This window comes from Rattus norvegicus, chromosome 13 (assembly GCF_021556685.1).
Source record: "Rattus norvegicus strain SHRSP/BbbUtx chromosome 13, alternate assembly SHRSP_T2T, whole genome shotgun sequence".
NCBI lineage: Eukaryota > Metazoa > Chordata > Mammalia > Rodentia > Muridae > Rattus > Rattus norvegicus.
Window position 1 is genome coordinate 53,753,914 of NC_141546.1, and position 24,847 is coordinate 53,778,760.

At 36.6% G+C, this 24,847-nt stretch overlaps 1 protein-coding gene across 15 annotated transcripts in view; it reads right to left on the bottom strand.

Moving 5' to 3' along the window:
• Cfhr2 (complement factor H-related 2) overlaps window positions 1-24,847 on the bottom strand; it is a 65,199-nt gene that overhangs the window by 16,977 nt on the left and 23,375 nt on the right. For 8 of the 15 annotated variants that reach the window (XM_087581682.1, XM_087581679.1, XM_087581677.1 and 5 more), the window contains one exon: window positions 2,066-2,248. In XM_087581682.1, coding sequence (XP_087437808.1) covers window positions 2,066-2,248 — 183 coding nt within the window. 15 annotated transcript variants of the gene reach the window in all.

Sequence of the window (24,847 nt, forward strand, 5' to 3'; positions counted from 1 at the left end):
TTAACATGATTACATTATTTTAAACCATTGTATTCAAAACTTATATTGTAATTTTCCATAATTTTTCCTCTCCTTGCTCTTATTTATAAATAATTAGTACCTTTACTATCAGAATAGTATTAATTTCCACAAGATATTATTTTATTACAGGAAACCTCATGTAACATGTTAAAAGAATTCTAACAAATATCAAGCAAATGACATAAATTTACTATAGCTTCCTTTTCCACTGTATTTTTTATAAGAGAATTTTTCATGAGTTTTCTATATTTTTTCCACACATGGTTTAAAATACATATTCTTTATATCCTAAGTATTTTTTAACAAATTTGAGAATAATATTCCTCATAGATAATCAGTAAATTAAATTATCTCACTGAGATTTCTTTTTAAAAGTTATTAATAGCAGCATAATTTAAATTAGGATATCATATTACCACAGTTCTCAGATATTTGGCAAATTTTTGTTCTTGTATGAGCATTTATGAATCTATCTTTGACATTTTTATGGCTGATTCCTTGAAACAAACCTAATATTCTTTAAAGTATAGCAGCAGCAGAGGTAGTAGGCCCTTAATCCACCCCAAATACATTGATATCTTACACTTTTCCAGATGCAGGCTGTGGCCCTACCCACATTGATGTTTTTCTATCAGTTTTGATTCAGGTTACTTACAACATTAACAGTTGTTATTTTAAGGGTTTTTTTTTTGTGATACCATTCTAACTGGATGATGAAGTATCTCATTGTAGCTTTGACTGGCAGTACCATGACAGCTAATCAAATTGAGCATTATTTTCCACACTGACCTGTGTATTTATTTATTTTTAATAACAGTTTGTTACTTTTACACATGCAAACTCCTGATGTTGAATTGATTATACCCATTTTTTCAACCCTAGAGTCTATAAATTGTATTGATTATATTTTTTTTTGCCATACAGATGCATTTCAATGTGAAAAACTATTGCTCAGGGTTTGATTTGTGTCCTATACTGTGGGATCGCATTCAAATACTCAGAATCCAAACCCATATACTGTTTTTCCCATTGTTTCTCCTTGTAATTTCGGGGTTTTCTTCTTTCACGTATGTCTTTTATCCACTTTCAGTTGATTATTTTTCCCAGTCTGAGACAGAAATCAATCAACCTTTAAGGGAGGGGATGGGGGTTTATGGACAGGAAACCAGGAAATGGAATAACATTTGAAACATAAATAAAGAAATGTATGTAATAAAAGAAATCTCTATGTGTATCCTGATTTTCCTTGTACTATTTAGTAAAGATGCTATGCCTTTTCCCAGTGTGCATTTGAAACTCTATCAAGATCAATTAACTATAGATGCTTAGATAATTTCTCAAATATACATTCTCTTCTGTGCATCAGTTTTATATTACTGCAGAATGATCTGGTTGTTATGGCTCTTGGTATGTCTTGAAATAAGGCATCATGATATCTCCAGATTTTATCCTTATGTTTAACTTCCCTTTCTTGTATTCATTTTATTATATTTCCGTACAGATTTTTAGAATTGCTTCTCATCTTGTATGAAGAATGTTGCTCATATTTTAATGGAGTTTCCTAGAGTCTGTTAATTCCATTGGAAAGCATGGGCATTTTAATGTTTATTCCTCTAATTTATTAATATATATTAGATTTCTTTTTTGAGTTTTGTGAGATTGTTTTATCAATAAACTACAACATTCAGAAGTCATTCTGAAGTAATTCCTATCTGTTAAGTTCACTGTTAGATAATTTTTTAAAATTTCTGTGAATGAGGTTGCCTTTATTTTTACTTCTCATAAAAATAGAATTGATATATAGAAAAAGGTCTCTCTCTCTCTCTCTCTCTCTCTCTCTCTCTCTCTCTGTGTGTGTGTGTGTGTGTGTGTGTGCTTGTACACATTTTTCTTCTTAATCAGATTTGTTTTCAGTACTTAAATTTGGGTGCCTGCTTGGGATTTACCACATATAGTAGCTTGTACTTTTGAATAAAATGAGTCGACTTCAGCTTTCGTATTGGAATACTGACTTTCCCAGGATCTATGAGAACAAGGTACTTACGTAAACATTTTGGTGGCTCTGACCAGTCTCCATTTATACATATGATTGTTTTGTTGCCCTGCATTTGATACAAATACTGGCACTGATAATCAACTGATGATGGTGGTATGTATACTGGTAGTGGGAAGGATGTGATGTCTCCATTCTCAATAGGTGGAGGAGGCCCACATATCTTTGTTGAATCTAAAAAGACAACAATTGAAATTTTGAGAGATCAAGTCAAAGTACTGGCTCAAGTAGCACCAGTAAAAATATAGTGCTAAACACAAAATCAAGACTTTAGTGATTTCTGTGTACAGAAATGATTACTTGAAGAAATTTCAATAATGCAAACTGAGGGTTAAAGTGCAAGTACTTCCTTCTCACATAAAACACTTAATGAATTAGAGCAAGCATGTCTACTTTGAAGCCTTCCAGTGATAATAAATGTCTTATCAGCTAATGAACAGATAGACGCCAAATGCAGACAGGCACAGTTTCTTTGTTTTCATGACACTGGAATATTTTCTGTTCCTCTATCCACATATTTTTGATCTTCATTGACAATGTTGTACAAACACATGTTCATTGACAAGAGGCTAATTAGGTTTTCTGCATTCCTGATAGGGTCAAGGTGAGTATGGATATATATATATATATATATATATATATATATATATATATATATATATATATACATATATGTTATTTTTTTTCTACCAGCTGCCTGGGAGTATGCAGAACCAACACAGATGTTTGGAATAAATTTCAATCTATGAGTTGAGTTAGAAAAGACATTCTCCAATCTGGTGAGCTGCCTACAGGCTTTGCAGTGTACTCTAGTTTCCTGTGTTGGGTGAGCTTTGGTGATGTAACTGTCTTTGAGTCATTTCTGTTCCTGTAATTAAACTCTCATCTATATTTCTGTAACTAGCTCCAAGAAAACTCATGTCTCATCAAGTTTCACTTTGTTGGCAGTGTACATTGGTCTGTTCTGGTCTCACTATCTGGAGCGAGTAGTTGCTTGTGTATCATCTCCACAGGAAATTTTTTTTTATATTCAGAGTTGTATATAAATACTTTTATCTTATTTTCCATTTTATTTTTATAATAGAAATGACCCTAAGGCCATCGCTTAGCCAAGTGTTGTTACAATGAACTAGCACTCCTGCCTTTGCATGGTATTAAGAAAGCTTTGATTTCATAATCTTGAACTGCTTATACTCAGAGAGAAATTAATGATCATCATTTGCTTAGTTTGATTTTATTTAATTGTGGGTCATGTGTTTCCTCTTGTATGTATGTGATAAGTCTTCATATGTAGCACAGACTTATCTGGAATTTAAGACCTTTATACCTTTATCTACCAAGTGCTAGAATTACACGGAAATGTGAAGCACTTTACTTAGTGTTGACTTCCTTAGTGAATTAAATTTGAATAAACTGTTCAGCTGAAAGTCAAGTTATTGGTTTCTGGTACTATCCTTTCACTATTTTCTACTTTGCCACTAGTCCTTCATCTTCTTCCTAATATGTTTAATTTTACATGATCTTGTTTTATAGTGCAACTCATCATTTTAGTAATGAATACCTACTTTAATTGATTAAGAGCTTGTATTTATTATAATAAAACAAAATTACACTCTAATCAGAGACATATAATGTGCATAGTTCATACACATGAATCATTTATTTAATACATTTGGTTTGGTTGGTTTTATACAATGAGAGTAGTTGCCTCTCTTTCTGGAGACCTGTGTTCAATCTTGAAGATTGATATGATGAAATGAGTGAGCTGACTCTTACAAGTATCTGACATTTGACATTTACTTGTACAATGTGGTGTACATACATTCTTACATATAAACATTCATACAAATGTACACATAAAATAAATTAATATACACAATATAGTATGAAGTAATACTGTTATCTTTGGCTTTCTAAAAAGTCTTTTCTCATAGTTTACATGAAATCAGATGGAAGATTCAAGAAAATTCAATATTCTAGGTGGTAGTATTGCAGGGCCCCTGAAGGGGATAGGAACTCCACAGGAAGACCAGAAGATTCAATTAATCTGGACCCTTCGGGCTCTCAGAGACTGAACCATCTACTAAAGAACATATACAGGCTGGATCTAGGCCTCCACACACATATATAGCAGATGTGCAGTTTGATTTTCATGTGGGTCCTGAACAACTGGAGCAGGAATTATCCCAAAACTTGTTGCCTGTACATGGAATATAGAGACTTGATGTGCCATGGTGGAAAGATACCCAGGAGGCCTCAACTTCTCAAAGGAGAGAAGTAAGGGGAAAGGGAAAGGATTGTAGGATGAGGTGGTAGTGAGTGGGGGGGGGTCAGTGAGCAGGATAAAAAGTGAATAATTAAAAGCAAAACAAGGACACAAAACCTTCCTGCAGACAGCTGGTCTGCCTGGAGCCCTCTTGCTCATAAGCCAACAGCGCACAGGTGGAACCCCAATTTCTTTCATTGACTGTCCAAAGAGAGACTAGCTGGGAGTGCACAGGAATCAAGAGTTGCAGGGCAGCATTGGACAGGACCCTTCCAGTCTCCATCTGGGCACAGAGCTGGGGCTATGCCACAGTTCTTGGACCCCAAACTTGGCAGTAGAGAGCTGGTCTGCCAGGAGTGCTCTCATTTCAACGATCACAGGCTCATAGGCTCACAAGCCCACAGGAGGGACAAAGTCCAGTCAGAGACACCAAGACCAACTAACATCAGTGATACCAGGTGGCAAGAGGCAAGCACAAGAACCTAAGCAACAGAAACAAAGACTACTTGGCATGATCAGAATACAGTTCTCCCACCACAGCAAATACTGAATATCCCAAATGGAAAAGCAAGATTTGGATTTAAAATCACATCTCATGTTTATGATAGAGTGCTTTAAGTTGGACATAAATAACTCTGTTAAACAAATACAGGACAACACAAGTAAACAAGTAGAAGCCCTTAAAGAGGAATCACAAAAATCCCTTAAAGAGTTAAAGGAAAACACAGCCAAACAGATGAAGGAATTGAACACAACCATTCAGGATCAAAAATGGAAATAGAAACAATAAATAAATCATAAAGGGAGATAACCCTGGAGATAGAAAACCTAGGAAAGAGATCAAGAGTCATAGATACAAGCATCACCAACAGAATATAAGAGATAGAAGAGAGAATCTCAGGGACCGAAGATACCATAGAAAAAATTGACACAATAGTAAAAAAAAATTCCAAGATGCAAAAAGCTCCTAACCCAAAACATCCAGAAAATCCAGAAAACAATGAGAAAGTTAAACCTAAGGATAATAGGTATAGAAGAGAGAGAAGATTCCCAAATTAAAGGGCCAGTAAATATCTTCAACAAAACTATAGAAGAAAACTTCCTTAACCTAAAGAAAGAGATGCCCATAAACATACAAGAAGCCTACAGAACTCCAAATAGATTGGACCAGAAAAGAAATTCCACTCATCACATAATAGTCAAAACACAAAACATAGAAAGAATATTAAAAGTAGTAAGGGAAAAGGTCAAGTTACATACAAAGGCAGCCATATCAGAATTATACCAGACTTCTCACCAGAGACTATGAGAGCTAGAAAATCCTGGACAGATGTCATACAGGCCCTAAGAGAACACAGTTGTCAACCCAGGCTACTATATCCAGCAAAACTTTTCATTAACACAGATAGAGAAACCATGATATTCCACGACAAAACCAAATTTACACAATATTTTTCCATAAATCTAGCCCTACCAAGGATAATAGAAGGAAAACTCCAACACAAGGAGGGAAACTACACCCTAGAAAAAGTGAGAAAGTAATTTTCTTGCAACAAACCTAAAAGAAGAGAGTCACACAAACATAATTCCACCTCTAACAACAAAAGTAACAGGAAACAATCACTATTCTTTAATATTTTCAACCCCAATTGGCTCAATTTCCCAATAAAAAGATGTAGACTAAGACTGGCTATGTAAACAGGACCCAGCATTTTGCTGCACACAGGAAACACACCTGAGTGACAGTAACAAATACTACCTAAGAATAAAAGGTTGGGAAAAAATTTCCAAGCAAATGGTCTCAATAAAGAAGCTGGAGTAGCCATTTTAATATCAAATAAAATATACTTTCTACAATAGTTATCAAAAAAGATAAGGAAGGATATTTCACACTAATCAAAGGAAAAATCTACCAAGATGAACTCTCAATTCTGAACATCTATGCTACAAATGCAAGGCCACCCACATTCATAAAAGAAACTTTACTAAGACTCAAAGCATACATTGCACCACACACAATAATAGTGGGAGACTTCAACACCCCTCTCTCATCAATGGACAGGGCATAGAAATAGAAACTTAATTGAGGCACAGTGAATTAACAGAAATTATGAACCAAATGGATTTAGCAGATAACTATAGAACATTTAATTTGAAAACAAAAGAATATACCTTCTTCTCAGCATCTCAAAGTCTCTTCTCTAAAACTGACTATATAATCTGTCACAAAACAGGGCTCAACAGATATAAGAAGATTGAAATTATCACTTGCCTCCTATCAGATCACTATGGACTAATGCTGGTCTTCAATAACAATGAAAACAACAGAAAGTCACCACACTCATCGAAGCTGAACCATCATTTATGCAATGGCAACTTGGTCAAGGAAGAAATAAAGGAAGACATTAAAGGCTTTTTAGAATTTAATGACAATGAAGGCACAACATACCCAAACTATGGGACACAATGAAAACAGTGCTAAGAGGAAAACTCATCACATTGAGTGCCTCTAAAAAGAAATTGGAGAGAGCATACACTAACAGCTTGAAAGCACACATGAGAGCTCTAGAACAAAAAGAAACAAATTTATCCAAGAGGAGTAGATGGTAGGAAATATTCAAATTCAGAGCTGAAATCACCCAATTAGGAACAAAAAGAACTACATAAAGAGTCAACAAAGAGACACCTCCGGAACCTGAAAGAACAGACCGGATAAACAGTTCTCTGCACCCAAATCCTGTGGGAGGGAGAGCTAAACCTTCAGAGAGGCAGACATGCCTGGGAAACCAGAAGAGACTGCAATTTGCACACATCTCGGATGCCAGAGGAAAACACCAAACGCCATCTGGAACCCTGGTGTACGGAAGCTCCCAGAAAGGGCGGCGCAGATCTTCCTGGTTGCTGCCACCACAGAGAGCTCATGGGCAGCACCCTGCGAGTGAACTTGAGCCTTGGGACCACAGGTAAGACCAACTTTTCTGCTGCAAGTGACCTGCCTGGTGAACTCAAGACACAGGCCCACAGGAACAGCTGAAGACCTGTAGAGAGGAAAAACTACATGCCCGAAAGCAGAATACTCTGTCCCCATAACTGGCTGAAAGAAAACAGGAAAACAGGTCTACAGCACTCCTGACACACAGGCTTATAGGACAGTCTAGCCACTGTCAGAAATAGCAGAACAAAGTAACACTAGAGATAATCTGATGGCGAGAGGCAAGCGCAGGAACCCAAGCAACAGAAACCAAGACTACATGGCACCATAGGAGCCCAATTCTCCCATCAAAAGAAACATGGAATATCCAAACACACCAGAAAAGCAAGATCTAGTTTCAAAATCATATTTGATCATGATGCTGGAGGACTTCAAGAAAGACGTGAAGAACTCCCTTAGAGAAACACAGGAAAACATTAATAAACAAGTAGAAGCCTACAGAGAGGAATCGCAAAAATGCCTGAAAGAATTCCAGGAAAACATAAATAAACAAGTAGAAGCCCATAGAGAGGAGACACAAAAATCCCTGAAAAAATTCCAGGAAAACACAATCAAACCATGGAAGGAATTAAAAATGGAAATAGAAGCAATCAAGAAAGAACACATGGAAACAACCCTGGATATAGAAAACCAAAAGAAGAGACAAGGAGCTGTAGATACAAGCTTCACCAACAGAATACGAGAGATGGAAGAGAGAATCTCAGGAGCAGAAGATTCCACAGAAATCATTGACTCAACTGTCAAAGATAATGTAAAGCGGAAAAAGCTACTGGTCCAAAACATACAGGAAATCCAGGACTCAATGAGAAGATCAAACCTAAGGATAATAGGTATAGAAGAGAGTGAAGACTCCCAGCTCAAAGGACCAGTAAATATCTTCAACAAAATCATAGAAGAAAACTTCCCTAACCTAAAGAAAGAGATACCCATAGGCATACAAGAAGCCTACAGAACTCCAAATAGATTGGACCAGAAAAGAAACACCTCCCATCACATAATTGTCAAAACACCAAATGCACAAAATAAAGAAAGAATATTAAAAGCAGTAAGGGAAAAAGGTCAAGTAACATATAAAAGGAGACCTATCAGAATCACACCAGACTTTTCGCCAGAGACTATGAAAGTCAGAAGATCCTGGACAGATGTCATACAGACCCTAAGAGAACACAAATGCCAGCCCAGGTTACTGTATCCTGCAAAACACTCAATTAACATAGATGGAGAAACCAAGATATTCCATGACAAAACCAAATTTACACAATATCTTTCTACATATCCAGCACTACAAAGAATAATAAATGGTAAAGCCCAACATAAGGAGGCAAACTCTACCCTAGAAGAAGCAAGAAACTAATCATCTTGGCAACAAAACAAAGAGAAGAAAAGCACACAAACATAACCTCATATCAAAATATGAATATAACAGGAAGCAATAATCACTATTCCTTAATATCTCTCAACATCAATGGCCTCAACTCCCCAATAAAAAGACATAGATTAACAAACTGGATATGCAACGAGGACCCTGCATTCTGCTACCTACAGAAAACACAGCTCAGAGACAAAGACAGACACTACCTCAGAGTGAAAGCCTGGAAAACAACTTTCTAAGCAAATGGTCGGAAGAAGCAAGCTGGAGTAGCCATTCTAATATCAAATAAAATCAATTTTCAATTAAAAGTCATCAAAAAAGATAAGGAAGGACACTTCATATTCATCAAAGGAAAAATCCACCAAGATGAACTCTCAATCCTAAATATCTATGCCCCAAATACAAGGGCACCTACATACGTAAAGAAACCTTACTAAAGCTCAAAACACACATTGCACCTCACACAATAATAGCAGGAGATTTCAACACCCCACTCTCATCAATGGACAGATCATGGAAACAGAAATTAAACAGAGACGTAGACAGACTAAGAGAAGTCATGAGCCAAATGGACTTAACAGATATTTATAGAACATTCTATCCTAAAGCAAAAGGATATACCTTCTTCTCAGCTCCTCATGGTACTTTCTCCAAAATTGACCATATAATTGGTCAAAAAACGGGCCTCAACAGGTACAGAAAGATAGAAATAATCCCATGCGTGCTATCAGACCACCACGGCCTAAAACTGGTCTTCAATAACAATAAGGGAAGAATGCCCACATATACGTGGAAATTGAACAATGCTCTACTCAACGATAACCTGGTCAAGGAAGAAATAAAGAAAGAAATTAAAAACTTTTTAGAATTTAATGAAAATGAAGGTACAACATACCCAAACTCATGGGACACAATGAAAGCTGTGCTAAGAGGAAAACTCATAGCGCTGAGTGCCTGCAGAAAGAAACAGGAAAGAGTATATGTCAGCAGCTTGACAGCACACCTAAAAGCTCTAGAACAAAAAGAAGCAAATACACCCAGGAGGAGTAGAAGGCAGGAAATAATCAAACTCAGAGCTGAAATCAACCAAGTAGAAACAAAAAGGACCATAGAAAGAATCAACAGAACCAAAAGTGGGTTCTTTGAGAAAATCAACAAGATAGATAAACCCTTAGCCAGACTAACGAGAGGACACAGAGAGTGTGTCCAAATTAACAAAATCAGAAATGAAAAGGGAGACATAACTACAGATTCAGAGGAAATTCAAAAAATCATCAGATCCTACTGTAAAAGCCTATATTCAACAAAACTTGAAAATCTACAGGACATGGACAATTTCCTAGACAGATACCAGGTACCGAAGATAAATCAGGAACAGATAAACCAGTTAAACAACCCCATAACTCCCAAGGAAATAGAAGCAGTCATTAAAGGTCTCCCAACCAAAAAGAGCCCAGGTCCAGATGGGTTTAGTGCAGAATTCTATCAGACCTTCATAGAAGACCTCAGACCAATATTATCCAAACTATTCCACAAAATTGAAACAGATGGAGCACTACCGAATTCCTTCTATGAAGCCACAATTACTCTTATACCTAAACCACACAAAGACACAACAAAGAAAGAGAACTTCAGACCAATTTCCCTTATGAATATTGATGCAAAAATACTCAATAAAATTCTGGCAAACCGAATCCAAGAGCAAATCAAAACAATCATCCACCATGATCAAGTAGGGTTCATCCCAGGCATGCAGGGATGGTTTAATATACGGAAAACCATCAACGTGATCCATTATATAAACAAACTGAAAGAACAAAACCACATGATCATTTCATTAGATGCTGAGAAAGCATTTGACAAAATTCAACACCCCTTCATGATAAAAGTCCTGGAAAGAATAAGAATTCAAGCCCCATACCTAAACATAGTAAAAGCTATATACAGCAAACCAGTTGCTAACATTAAACTAAATGGAGAGAAACTTGAAGCAATCCCACTAAAATCAGGGACTAGACAAGGCTGCCCACTCTCTCCCTACTTATTCAACATAGTTCTTGAAGTTCTAGCCAGAGCAATCAGACAACAAAAGGAGGTCAAGGGGATACAGATCAGAAAAGAAGAAGTCAAAATATCACTATTTGCAGACGATATGATAGTATATTTAAGTGATCCCAAAAGTTCCACCAGAGAACTACTAAAGCTGATAAACAACTTCAGCAAAGTGGCTGGGTATAAAATTAACTCAAATAAATCAGTAGCCTTCCTCTACACAAAAGAGAAACAAGCTGAGAAAGAAGTTAGGGAAACAACACTCTTCATAATAGACCCAAATAATATAAAGTACCTCGATGTGACTTTAATCAAGCAAGTAAAAGATTTGTAAAATAAGAACTTCAAGACACCGAAGAAAGAAATTGAAGAAGACCTCAGAAGATGGAAAGTTCTCCCATGCTCATGGATTGGCAGGATTAATATAGTAAAAATGGCCATTTTACCAAAAGCGATCTACAGATTCAATGCAATCCCCATCAAAATACCAATCCAATTCTTCAAAGAGTTAGACAGAACAATTTGCAAATTCATCTGGAATAACAAAAAACCCAGGATAGCTAAAACTATCCTCAACAATACAAGGACTTCAGGGGGAATCACTATCCCTGAACTCAAGCAGTATTACAGAGCAATAGTGATAGAAACTGCATGGTATTGGTACAGAGACAGACAGATAGACCAATGGAATAGAATTGAAGACCCAGAAATGAACCCACACACCTATGGTCACTTGATTTTTGACAAAGGAGCCAAAACCATCCAATGGAAAAAAGATACCATTTTCAGCAAATGGTGCTGGTTCAACTGGAGGTCAACATGTAGAAGAATGCAGATCGATCCATGCTTATCACCCTGTACAAAGCTTAAGTCCAAGTGGATCAAGGACCTCCACATCAAACCAGACACACTCAAACTAATAGAAGAAAAACTAGGGAAGCATCTGGAACACATGGGCACTGGAAAAAATTTCCTGAACAAAACACCAATGGCTTATGCTCTAAGATCAAGAATCGACAAATGGGATCTCATAAAACTGCAAAGCTTCTGTACGGCAAAGGACACTGTGGTTAGGACAAAACGGCAACCAACAGATTGGGAAAAGATCTTTACCAATCCTACAACAAATAGAGGCCTTATATCCAAAATATACAAAGAACTCAAGAAGTTAGACCGCAGGGAAACAAATAACCCTATTAAAAATGGGGTTCAGAGCTAACCAAAGAATTCACAGCTGAGGAATGCCGAATGGCTGAGAAACACCTAAAGAAATGTTCAACATCTTTAGTCATAAGGGAAATGCAAATCAAAACAACCCTGAGATTTCACCTCACACCAGTGAGAATGGCTAAGATCAAAAACTCAGGTGACAGCAGATGCTGGAGAGGATGTGGAGAAAGAGGAACACTGCTCCATTGGTGGTGGGATTGCAGACTGGTAAAACCATTCTGGAAATCAGTCTGGAGGTTCCTCAGAAAATTGGACATTGAACTGCCTGACGATCCAGCTATACCTCTCTTGGGCATATACCCAAAAGAATATACCTCCTTCTCATGCACCTCATGGATCCTTCTCAAACAATTAACCATATTGTCCAACACAAGTAAGCCTCAATAGATACAAGAAAATTGAAATAATACCTTATATCTTATCAGACCACTATGAATTAAAGCTGGACTTCGACAACATCAGAAACACTGGAAAGTCTATACAGTCATGGAAATTTAACATCTCTCTACTCAATGATCTTTGGGTCAGAGAAGAAAGAAAAAAATTAAAGACTTTCTAGAATTAAATGAAAATGAAGGCATAACATCTCTAAATTTATGTGACATGATGAAAGCCATGTGAAGAAGAATGTTCATAGCACTAAGTGCTTCCATAAAGAAGTTAGAAAGTTCTCAGACCAGCAATTGAAAACTATACCTGAAAGCCCTAAGGGAAAAAAAAAACAAGCACACCAAAGAGGAGTAAAAGGCAGAAAATAGTCAAAATGAGGGCTGAAATAAATCAGTTATAAGAGACCAATTTTTTGGGGGGTTCAAGCTTCATCTTAGAAAATCTGATTTAAACTAACAGGCCAGTACCTAGTTCCATTTTCCAGATTACCACCCATCCCCACTCCCAACAAAACCTGAACCTAACTCCAACTTCCGAGGTATCACCGAAGAAGACCTGTAGGTTACTCTTCCCCAAAAATCTGTACTTCCAGGTTTTATAAATCCACTCCTGTCTAATGTCCTCCAATCAGGAGGAAGGCAGAAGTTAAGTTTATGGCTTGGTTCCCAGCACTAGCCAATTATGCTAAAGGCCATAGTAGCACCCTAATTAGATGCCTGACAGGCTAGTAACATTCACCTCCTGCTTGCCATTTTTCTGTAAAACCTTGTCCCACTGAGTGTTCTGGACTTTTCTCCACAACAATGTCCTGTGGATCTATGGTGAGTTAAGCCCTGTAAATAAATGACATTTATTTACAGTCTGTATTTACAGTCATATCTGTATTTACAGTCATATCTGATGTCATTGCATCAGATAGGCTCCTGATTGGTCTTTTGGAGTTCGGAAACCCTTCCTTGGTACTATACTTTAAGAAAATCAACAACATAGAAAAACCTTTAGCCAAGTTAACCCAGTGACAGACAGTATTCACATAAATAAAATCAGCAATGAAAAGAGAGACATAACAACCGACACTGAGGAGAGTCAAATTATTATTAGGTCTTACTTCAAAAGCCTGTTTTTCACAAGATTGGAAAATCTTAATGAATTGGCCAGATACCACTTACCAATGCTAAATCAAGATTAGTTAAGGGTTTACACAACTCCATAACCCCTAAAGAAATAGAAGTAGTCATTAAAAGTCTTCCTTTAAAAAACACACCAAACAAACAAACAAACAAAACAAAACAAAACAAAACAAACAGCCTGGGCCAGAGGGCGAATGGTTTTAATGCAGAACTCTACCATACTTTCAAGGAAGAGCTAATACTGTTCAAACTATTCCACAAAATGGAAACAAAAGGAGTACTGCCAAACTCATATGAGGCCACGATCACCCTGATACCTAAACAACAGAAAGACTCAACAAAGAAAGAGAATTTCCGACCAGTTTTTCTTATGAACATTGATGCAAAGATAATAAAATAATCACAAATGGAATCCAGAAATACATCAAAGATGTCATCCATAAAGATACAGTAGGTTTCATCCCAGGATGCAGGGATGGTTCAATATACAAAAATCTATCAATCTAATCCACCATATAAGCAAACTGTTAAAAAAGAAGCAGTATGATTATCTCCAATGCTGAAAAAGTCTTTGATAAAACCCAACATTCCTTCTTGTTAAAGGTATTAGAGAAATCAGGGATAAAGGGCATATATGTAAACAAAGGGCAAAATACAGCCAGCCAATAGCTAATATCAAAATAAATGGAGAGGAGCTTAATGCAATTTCACTAAAATTAGGGACAAGTCTGTACACTCTTTAGTTATTTATTCAATACAGTACTTGAAATTCTAGCCAGAGCAATAAGACATTTAAGAAGATCAAGGGAATATAAATTGGAAAGGAAGAAGTCAAAGTAACATTATTTGCAGATGATACGATAATATACATAAGCGACCCCAAAATTCTACCACAGAATTCCTACATCTGATAAGTACCTTCAGCAAAGTGGCTATACAAAATTAACTCAAATAGATCAGTAGCCCTCCATTATACAAATGGTAAATGGGCAAGAAAGAAATTAGAGAAACAAGACTTTTTACAATACCCATGAATAATATAAAATATCTTAGTATAACTCTAACCAAGCAAGTGAAACATTTGTTCAGCAAGAACTTTAAGTCCCTCAAGAAAGAAAGTGAAGAAGATATCAAACGAGGGAAAGATCTTCCATGCTCATAGGTCAGTAGTATTAACATAGTAAAAAATGACCAACTTATCAAAAGCAATCTACAGATTCAATGCAATCCTCATCAAAATACAATTTTTATAGACCTTGAAAGAGAAATTCTCAACTTCATTTGGAAAAATAGAAAAACCCAGGATAGCCAAAACAATCCTGAATAATAAAAGAAATTTGAGAAATATCATCCCTGACCTCAAGCTGTACTACAGAGCAATAGTAGTAAAAACTGCATGGTATTAATATAGAAACAGACATGTTGATTAATGGAGTTGAATTGAAGACCAAGAAATAAACCCACAGTACTTTTGAATACTTGGTCTTTGATAAAGAAAGCAAAACCATAAAATGGGGAAAAGAAAGCATCTTCACCAAATGGTGCTGGTCTGACTGGATGTCTACATGTAGAAGAGTGAAATTTGATCCATATTCATCATCCTTCACCAACTCAACTCCAAGTGGCCCAAGGACCTCAACAAAAAACCAGATTCACTAAACCTAATAGAAGAGTGGTTGGGAAAGAGTCTAGAAGGCATTGATACAGGAGACAATTACCTGAACATAACACCAAAGGTTCAAGCTCTAAAATCAACAATTGTTAAATGGGACCTTGCCAATCTATAAAGCAAAGGACACCGTCAATTGAATAAAACAGCAGTCTACAGATTGGGAAAGGATTGTCACCAATCCTACATTTGACAGAGGGTTAATATCCAAAATTTATTAAAAAAACTCAAGAAGTTAGACGCCAACAACTCAGATAACCTAATTAAAATATGGGTGCAGAGCCACACTGAATTCTCAACAAAGGAATCTGAAATGGCTGAGAATCACTAAATTCAAAGTCCTCAGTCATCAGGGAAATGCAAATCAAAACGACTCTGAGGTTCTACTTTACTTCTATTAGAATGGCTAAAATCAAAAACTCATGTGATAACACATGATGGCCAGGATGTGGAGCAAAAGAACACTTCTCCATTCCTAGTGGAAGGGTGGAGGTCAAGGAGAGGAATGGGAGCTTCAGGAGCAGGTGTCAGGAAGGACAGGAGATAAGGCTAGATGGCCAGGAAAATTAATGGAAATCTGAGACTGACAGGGGTGATGAAATGAGTTTCATCTCCAGGATGAGAGAGAGTCCTGGGCTTAGAGAAGTGCCCAAGAATCAATGGGAGAGACCTTAGCTGTGACACAATACATTGGGGATATGGAGTCTGAAGAGGCTACCTTCTTTAGCTAGGCAGGAACTCCAGTGGTGACAATAGAGACACCAAGGCCCCTGCAAAACTTTCAACCCTAAATTTATTCTGTAAACAAGAAATACAGGCACATGGAATGGATCAGAGACCGAGAGAATAGCCAACCAATAACTGACTCAACCCACATACAGGCAAGCACCCATCTCTAATGCTATTAATGATACTGTTATGTTTGCAGACAGGAACCTTGCATGGCTGTCCTCAGAGACTCATACCAGCAGCTGACTCAGACAGATGCTAATACCCACAGCCAAACAATAGATGGAGCTTGGAGGCTCTTATGGAAGAATAGGAGGATGGGTTACATGTTCTAAAGGGGATAGGAACGCCATAGGAAGACCAACAGAATCAATAACCTGATCCCTTGGGGCACTTGGATTCTGAATTATGAACCAAAGAGCATACATGGGTTGGACCTAGACTTTCCCACACTTATGTACTAGATATGCAGCCTGAGCTTCATGTGGGTCCCAAACAAGTGGAGTGGAGGCTATCTCATAAGCTGTTGCCTGTACATGGAATATGTTCTTCTAGTTGTGCTGACTTGTCTGGCTTCAGTGCGAGAGGACACACTTAACCTTGCAGAGACTTGCAGTATTAAGGTGGGGGAATCCCAGGGGGTATCCCTTACCTACTCAGAGCAGAAGGGGATGAGGGATGGGGTAAGGGCTGAGGAAGGGGGTGAGCAGGATGTGTTCCGTAAGCTGGATTCAAAGTGAATAAGTTAAAAAAAATCTTAGAGAGTATAGTACTCACCATAACATGTGGGTTCATCAGACCATCCTTCATAAGTACAAGTTATGGAGCTTTTGGTATGTTTATACTTGTTTTTATATCCAATGTGACATTCATAGTCTAATTTGTCATTGAGTTTAAACCATGTGCTATTATTCTTAGTTACAGAATTCTCAAACACAGGCACATCACACGACTCTAATGCATAATAAAATTGAAGATTTCATTTTTAATATGTCAATGGTAATCTGAGTACTTCCCACCACAAGAAGAAAGGTTTTATAGGTTATATGCTAACAAATTAAATACTGTATGAAAACCATCTAAAAAGACCATCAGTAAATCATTTTGTTGAAATGGTTACTAAAGTGAAAATAGTCATATTATTTATCTCTTAACTTAAAATTTTGTAAAACTTCAATTTAAAAATAATTGCACAGCTCAGTTTTGATTATACTCATCACATGTTTTAAATAGACAAGTGCAGATGTATACAATTTTGGGAGGGATGTAGTAGCATTTTCTGTGACTTAAGACCCTATATTTAGTAGTTAATATAAAACAGAATTTAGAAAAGTGGATCAGCTTAATTTAAAATTGGTATATTTGTTGTAGTATACAAAACATTTTTCAAAAATGTGTAAACCCAAAATAGGCTCTTATTAAATTTTAATGTGAATGAATATTACATGGGAATAATTTTAATTATCTTTGAATAGGTCATATAAAAGCATAATGAATAAAAATCAATAAAGTAATTAAGATTTTAAAGAGACTTTTGCTTAATATATGTTGAAGAGTTCTTGAAAATATCACTGACTAGCTTTCTGATAAATAAGATAAGATAAACTGATATTATTATTATTAGAAAACTTTTGTTAATTGTATATCATAAAAGAATTAAAAATTTCAAAACACCAAAATTTGCTGCTGCCTGAAAACATTTTTTCTCTCTAATATTGTTATTTAGACTCACTCTCTGAGAGGGAGACATTCTGAAATGGATCTTAATTGAGATTGTCAAATATACATTACAAAAGTGATCACGTATTCTGAGATTTAAAGCATGGGCATTATCTTCACTAAAAATTTTATCTTTACAAATGAGAGAAAAACATCTTTAAAATGTCAGCTGGTCAAAGAATACCTCACTAGGTTTAAAAATTATATGGTATTTTAAAGCATTAGAAGATAAAGAATGTGTCCAATGAGAAAAACAAATATTGATGCAAATTTTTTCTTGAAATTTAAAATTCATCTTTCAAGTGATATAATATCAGACTCAAAAAGGAGAATAAAACTAGACTCTTCTATATCACTAGGGTAATGGGAGCACTATAATGACATACTCACTAAGGCATGAGGGTTGAGCTGACCATCCATTTTCTAGGCAGGTAATTGATCCAGATGTTTCTCCATCTGCTGTCACATATCCCTGTTTACACATATACTGTGCTTTCTTATTTTGAAGATATTTAGAATCAGATTGAGAAAGAAATCCATTCTCAATTTCAATATCTGACTTTAAACATGTCTCTAAAAGAGAAAAGAGTAAGAAAAAGATGATTGCGTGCCCAGTGCATGCATAGTTTAAGGATGTAAAATACAAACAGATATTAAAATAGCTATTAGTCATTTGTATATGAAGTGCTGGAATAATTAAAATCATTCATATTGCTGGGCCAAAAAAAGACATATCATAATCCTCTGTAAATTTTTTCCTACAAAGTAATATTTAAATCACTCATAATCTCTTCTAAAATGGATCAATTCTTTTTTTGCTTATATCCATGTGAATATATAATCCTACAGATTGTCAGAACTCTAGAATATATATATATTTCACTTTTTTTAATACTGAAAATAAATAAACTGTTAGGAAATTTATTTTATATTCATTTATTAGTTTTCTACACGTTGGGTGATAATAACATAAAATGTATTTGCATAGGTGCTACAGACTCCAGTATGAACAGTTTGAAATGTCATCATCAGTGAGTCCCTAAAATACAGTAGACGTTCAAAGAAGATCAGAAGAAACAATAAGTTTATTGAGTCTTTTTATGCTACTATAATGCTTCTTCAACTCCTGTGCAGTAGAACATGAAAGTGTAAAAGTAAAATTCTTAATTCCATTTTTCTTATCAGATGGATAGTATTTCATTGTGAAATGTACCACATAAAAATATATTGTATGAAAAATTATTTTTAAAAAGAAATTATAAAAGTATACCTCTTTCAGTTATTTAATTTCCTTCCAGCATATATATGCTTGTTTTTGGATAATCAGGCAATCAAAGAAGAAAATAGTAGGGAGACAGAACTAAGTTGTAAATAGAAAGGAACACCATCAAACAGCTAGAAAATAGTAATTTAATACAGAATAAAATTCAGTGAGTATTTTTACTTTGTTATCTTGGAAAAGGAAAGGTAATGCTAACACAAGCACAAATTCTCAAAACTTAAGAAAGATGACGTCAAATAGAAGTCAAATGAGGGAAGGGTAACAAAGTTGTGATTTTTGAAAATGAATGTAATAAAATTGTTAATAAAATAAAAGTGAGTGCCACATACAAATAAGGAGGGAGCAGGGAAATATGGTAAAAAATTACCAATAGGTGTTGTTGGGAGACAAATTAAAACAGATTAGAATTCCAGAGTAGCAAGTATTAATGAGGCTCCATATCTACCAGGTATGGAGGAATTTTACCAACAAGAACACAGTTATTAAGTTATTGAACTTAAGCAACAAAAGTCACTGTTCTCAAAGGGACTGGCATTACTGAGACTCCTGGCATAGAAAAGCAGAGGAGAGAAAACATGAAATAGAACTATACAAGCACCAGAGATCCTTTATCTTTTCATTCTATACATCAGCATATGTACCAAAGGACAAGTCTATGTGATACAGAATATCACAAGAACACAATCTACCCCAAATTGTAAGGTAATAGGTTCCAAGTCCACTAACAATGTGAGATATTCAAACTGGAAGAATGGAAAGATTCCTCAAGATATTAAGTGTACAGTAGTCATTAACAAAACCTGTTATGTTGGTGAATGTACAGACACACAGAACAGTGGAAGAGAACAAGAAGTCAAGAACTAGACAAATAGGACCATAATATATTTAGCAAAAATCAATAGCAATTTTATAGTGGAAGACTTTTTTTTAAAAAAAGATTTATTTATTATATATAAGTACACTGTAGCTGTCTTCAGACACATCAGAAGAGGGCATCAGATCTTATTACAGATGGTTGTAGGCCACCATGTGGTTGCTGAGATTTGAACTCAGGACCTCTAGAAGTCAGTCAGTGCTCTTAACCGCTGAGCCATCTCTCCAGCCCAAGTGGAAGACTCTTTAACAAACAAACATCAATACCTAAGCACTTAAATGCAAAATGAGAAGCTTAAACTTCTTTCTCATGTTCATATGAAAATTAACCCAAAACTGATTAAACATCTAATTGTAAAATGTGAACTAGAGCAACATTTTCTTTTGGCTTAAGCAATATCATTTTGGATGTGACAAAAATGACAAATACACAGGCCATGCTAACAGAACAGATAGGTTACCGACCAGAGAAACTCTCTCACTAATTAGTTTTGGTTCACACAAACCCAATCCTCTACTGCTATACCCTGCCCTTGCCATGTCTCAGTTGCCAACTTGGGTGAATATCACGTGTTCAAGTGGAGGCCATGCTAGCCAGAAGACCAGGTGTGCTCCCCATCCATGGAACTCTTCCACTTCGACTCCCTAGGTTCAGTTCCCACAGACCCAATTTGCCACCACCCACTTCCTCCTACCACTACCCACTGTGTTGTGACTTAGTCCCTGATTTAGGCATATATCCTCAGCTCAAGTTCCAGCTGTTCCAGCAAGAAGAATTGGTAGGTCACTTGCCTGTAGAACTTTTAATTTCCTTGATTCTCAAAGATACAATCTGACACTATTTTTTTTACCTTCCAACCCCCTTATGTATAGTCCATACCCCAACTCCAATGGGCTTCCTTTGCTCAAGTGTATATTACACCAGGGAGAAAAGCAGAAAAGCAAACTCAGTCAGATACTACCAACTAGACCAAAGGACATACTATCCTTCAGAAATCCAGGTAGGCCTCTTGCCCAAGGACTTCCCTTGCTAATTCTGTAACCTACACACACTAGCCACAATCACCCCTCCCTTCCTAATTTCTGTGTCCAGGTTCCCAACTAGGGATTCTGGTTGACCTATAAGTCTGCCATAAGTCTGGTCTGCAGACCTATCCAACTCTCAGTGCTCCCCTTCCCATGCCATAGCCACTCTCCCTTCTTCATTGCCTTGTCCTATGCCTCATCTTGTGTCAAGAACCCTGTTAAATTACAGGCCACACAGAGCAGAAGTATAAACAGCAAAGAGAAACCAAGCAACAAAATGCCTTTCTGACAAAGACTCAGGAATTAGCAACTAGACTTGTAATTTTCCCAAACATCGATGTGTACATGCCAGTTCAAGAACACAATCAACTGGGGGCTGGAGAGATGGCTCAGCGGTTAAGAGCACCCGACTGCTCTTCCAGAGGTCATGAGTTCAATTCCTAGCAACCACATGGTGGCTCACAACCATCTGTAAAAGAGATCCGATGCCCTCTTCTGGTGTATCTGAAGACAGCTACAGTGTACTTATATATAATGATAAACAAATAAATCTTTAAAAAAAAAAAAGAACACAATCAACAGACACACCTGAGATCAGAGGTAAGGACAACTCTTCTCCTCCAGCTATCTGCCTGCAGGCCCCAGGATACACAAACCCAGGAGCAGTCTAGGACAGGAACCTTCAGGTTTCTGCCTGTGCTTGGAGCTGAACCAGTCCCACAGCTCTCTCTACCGAAACCACATGATGGTGAGAGCTGGATTCTCAGAAGTGCAGATATTCCTTAGAGCTCAAGGGAGGCCTCCACTTCTGTTCACATTTCTGACCCAAGAGGAACCCACCTAGTGCCCTCTGGGCACAGGAAGCTAGGAGCAGTCAGGGGCAGGATTCTTCCTTTTGCCTATGCCCAGAGATGAAAGCCAGTCCCCAGGAGTGCTGACATGCTTTGAGAGCAGAGGTATGACCAACTCTTCTGCTCCAAGTAACCCACCTGCAGGCCTCAGGACATACAAACCCAGGAGCAGTCTGGGACAAGCCCCTTCCAGTTTCTGCCAATGCCCAGAGCTGACCAGGTCCCACAGCTCACTGTACCCAGAACCCACTGTAAGAAAACAGAAGTGCTGACATACAGGTTTACAGGAGGGTAAATCCACTGTCAGAGACAGCAAGACAAGCTAACACCAGAGACATCCCGGTGGTGAGGCAAGCACAGGAACCTAAAGAACAGAAACCAAGACTACTTCATGATCAGAGCCCAGTTCTTTCAACACAGTAAGTACTGGATATTTCAACACCACCAAAAAGCAAGATTTGGATTTAAAAATAACATCTCATAATGATGATAGAGGACTTAAAGAAGGACATAAATAACTCCCTTAAAGAAATATAGAACAACACAGGTAAAGAAGTAGAAGCCTTAGAAAGGAAACAAAAATCCCTTAAAGAATTACAGGAAAACACAACCAAACAGATAAAGGAATTGAACAAAACCATTCAGACTTTAAAAATAGAAATAGAAACAATAAAGAAATCACAAAGGGAGACAACCCTGGAGATAGAAAACTTAGGAAAGAGATCAGGAGTCATAGACACAAGCATCACCAACAGAATACAAGAGATAGAAGAGAGAATCTCAGAAGATACCATAGAAAACCTTGACATAGCCATCAAAGAAAATGCAAAACGAAAAAGATCCTAACTCAAAAACATCCAGGAAATCCAGAACACAATGAGAAAGTCAAACCTAAGGATAGTAGGTATAGAAGAGAGTGGACCGCCATATTAAAAGGTCAGTAAATATCTTCAACAAAATTATAGAATAAAACTTCCCTAACCTAAAGAAAGAGATGCCTATAAGTATACAAGAAGCCTACAGAACTCCAAACAGATAGGACCAGAAAAGAAATTCCTCCTGTCACATAGTCAAAAGACCAAACAGAGAAAACAAAGAAAGAATATTAAAAGTAGTAAGGGAAAAAGGTCAAGTAACATATAAAAATAGACTTATCAGAATTACACCAGACTTTTCACCAGAGACTATGAAAGCCAGAAGATCCTGGGTAAATGTCATACAGACCTTAAGAGAACACAAATGCCAGCCCAGGCCACTATATCCAGCAAAACCCTCAATTAGGATAGATGGAGAAACCAAGATATTCCATGACAAAACCAAATTTACACAATGTCTTTCCACAAATCCAGCCCTACAAAGGATAATAGATGGAAAACTCCAAGTCAAGAAGGGAAACTACACCCTCGGAAAAGCTAGAAAGTAACCTAATATCAACTAATCTAAAAGAAGATATCCACAAACATATATTTCCACATCTACAACAAAAATAGCAGGAAACAACAACCAGTGGTCCCTAATATCTGTCAACATCAAAGGACACAATTCCACAATAAAAAGACAGACTAAAAGACTGGATATGAGAAGAGGACTCAGCATTTTGCTGCACACAGGAAACACACCTCAGTGACAAAGACAGACTCTACCTCAGAGTAAGAGGCTGGGAAAAATTTTTCCAAGCAAATGGTCCCAAGAAACAAGCTAGAGTAGCCATTCTAATATCCAATAAAATTGACTTTCAACAAAAAGTTATTAAAAAAGACAAGGAAGGATATTTCATATTCATCAAAAGAGAAATCCACAGGTGAACTCTCAATCCTGAATATCTGTGCTCCAAATTCAAGGTCACCTACATTCATAAAAGAAACTTTACTAAAGCTCAAAGCACATATGACATCCACACAATAACAGTGGGAGACTTCAACATACCACTTTCATCATTGGACAAATCATGGAAACAGAAACTAAACAGAGACACAGTGAAACTAAACAGGAGTTATGAACAAAATGGATTTAACAGATATCTGTAGAACATTTAATCCTAAAACAAAAGGATATATCTTCTACTCAGCACCTCCTGGTACCTTCTCCAAAACTGACCATATAATCAGTCACAAAACAGACCTTAACAGATACAAGAAGATTGAAATAAACCCATGCATCCTATCAGATAACCACAGACTAAGGCTGGTCTTCAATAACAACAAAAACAACAGAAACCTCACATACACATGGAAGTTGAACAATGCTCTCTCTACTCAACAATTACGTGGTCAAGGAAGAAATAAAGAAGGAAATTAAAGACTTACTAGAATTTAATGAAAATGAAGACACAACATACCTAAACTTATTGAACACAATGAAAGCAGTGCTAAGAGGAAAACCCATAGCTCTGAGTGCCTCCAAAAAGAAACAGGAGACAGCATACATTAGGAGCTTGACAGCACACCTAAAAGCTCTAGAACAAGAAGAAGCAAATATATCTAAGAGGAGCAGAAGCCAGGAAACAATCAAACTCAGGGCTAAAATCAACCAAGTAGAAATAAAAAAAAACTATACAAAAAATCAACAAAATCAGGAGCTGATTCTTTGAGGAACTCAACAAGATAGATAAACCCTTAGCCAAAATACCACCAAACCTAGACAATATTGATGAAACCAAGAAGTGCATGGAGATAGGAGCCTGCTTTTTTTTGAAGGAAGCAAGTCAACTGGAAGCTTGCTCATTAGGATGGGAAATGTCCCAGATATTCTGAAAATTCACATACTATATTCTAGCGTCTATGCACATACATAATACTCTCTAATTCCAGTTTTAGATATTTATCTAAGAAATAATTTTAAAGGGTAATCCAATGATTTATGTTATTTTTTCATAAATTGCTCAACCTATTGTCACTATTTAAAACAGCCAAACGTGTTCCTTAAAATGGTATACATAGCCAAATAATTTTGTGTCTGTGTAAAGATTTATTGTTCCCAAATAAAAATCAGTTAATATTAACATCATAACATAGAAGAATGACACAGATATTCAACTGAAAAAATGGAATTAATTTAGAAAACATGATACATAAATCTATTGATATAATATGGTAGAAATACAACACTACTAGCAAATGTCAAGGCTATTGTCTACAGTGGTGGAGTTTGTAGAAAAATTTAAATCCAGTTACATGGCTGTTTTGCCCAGAG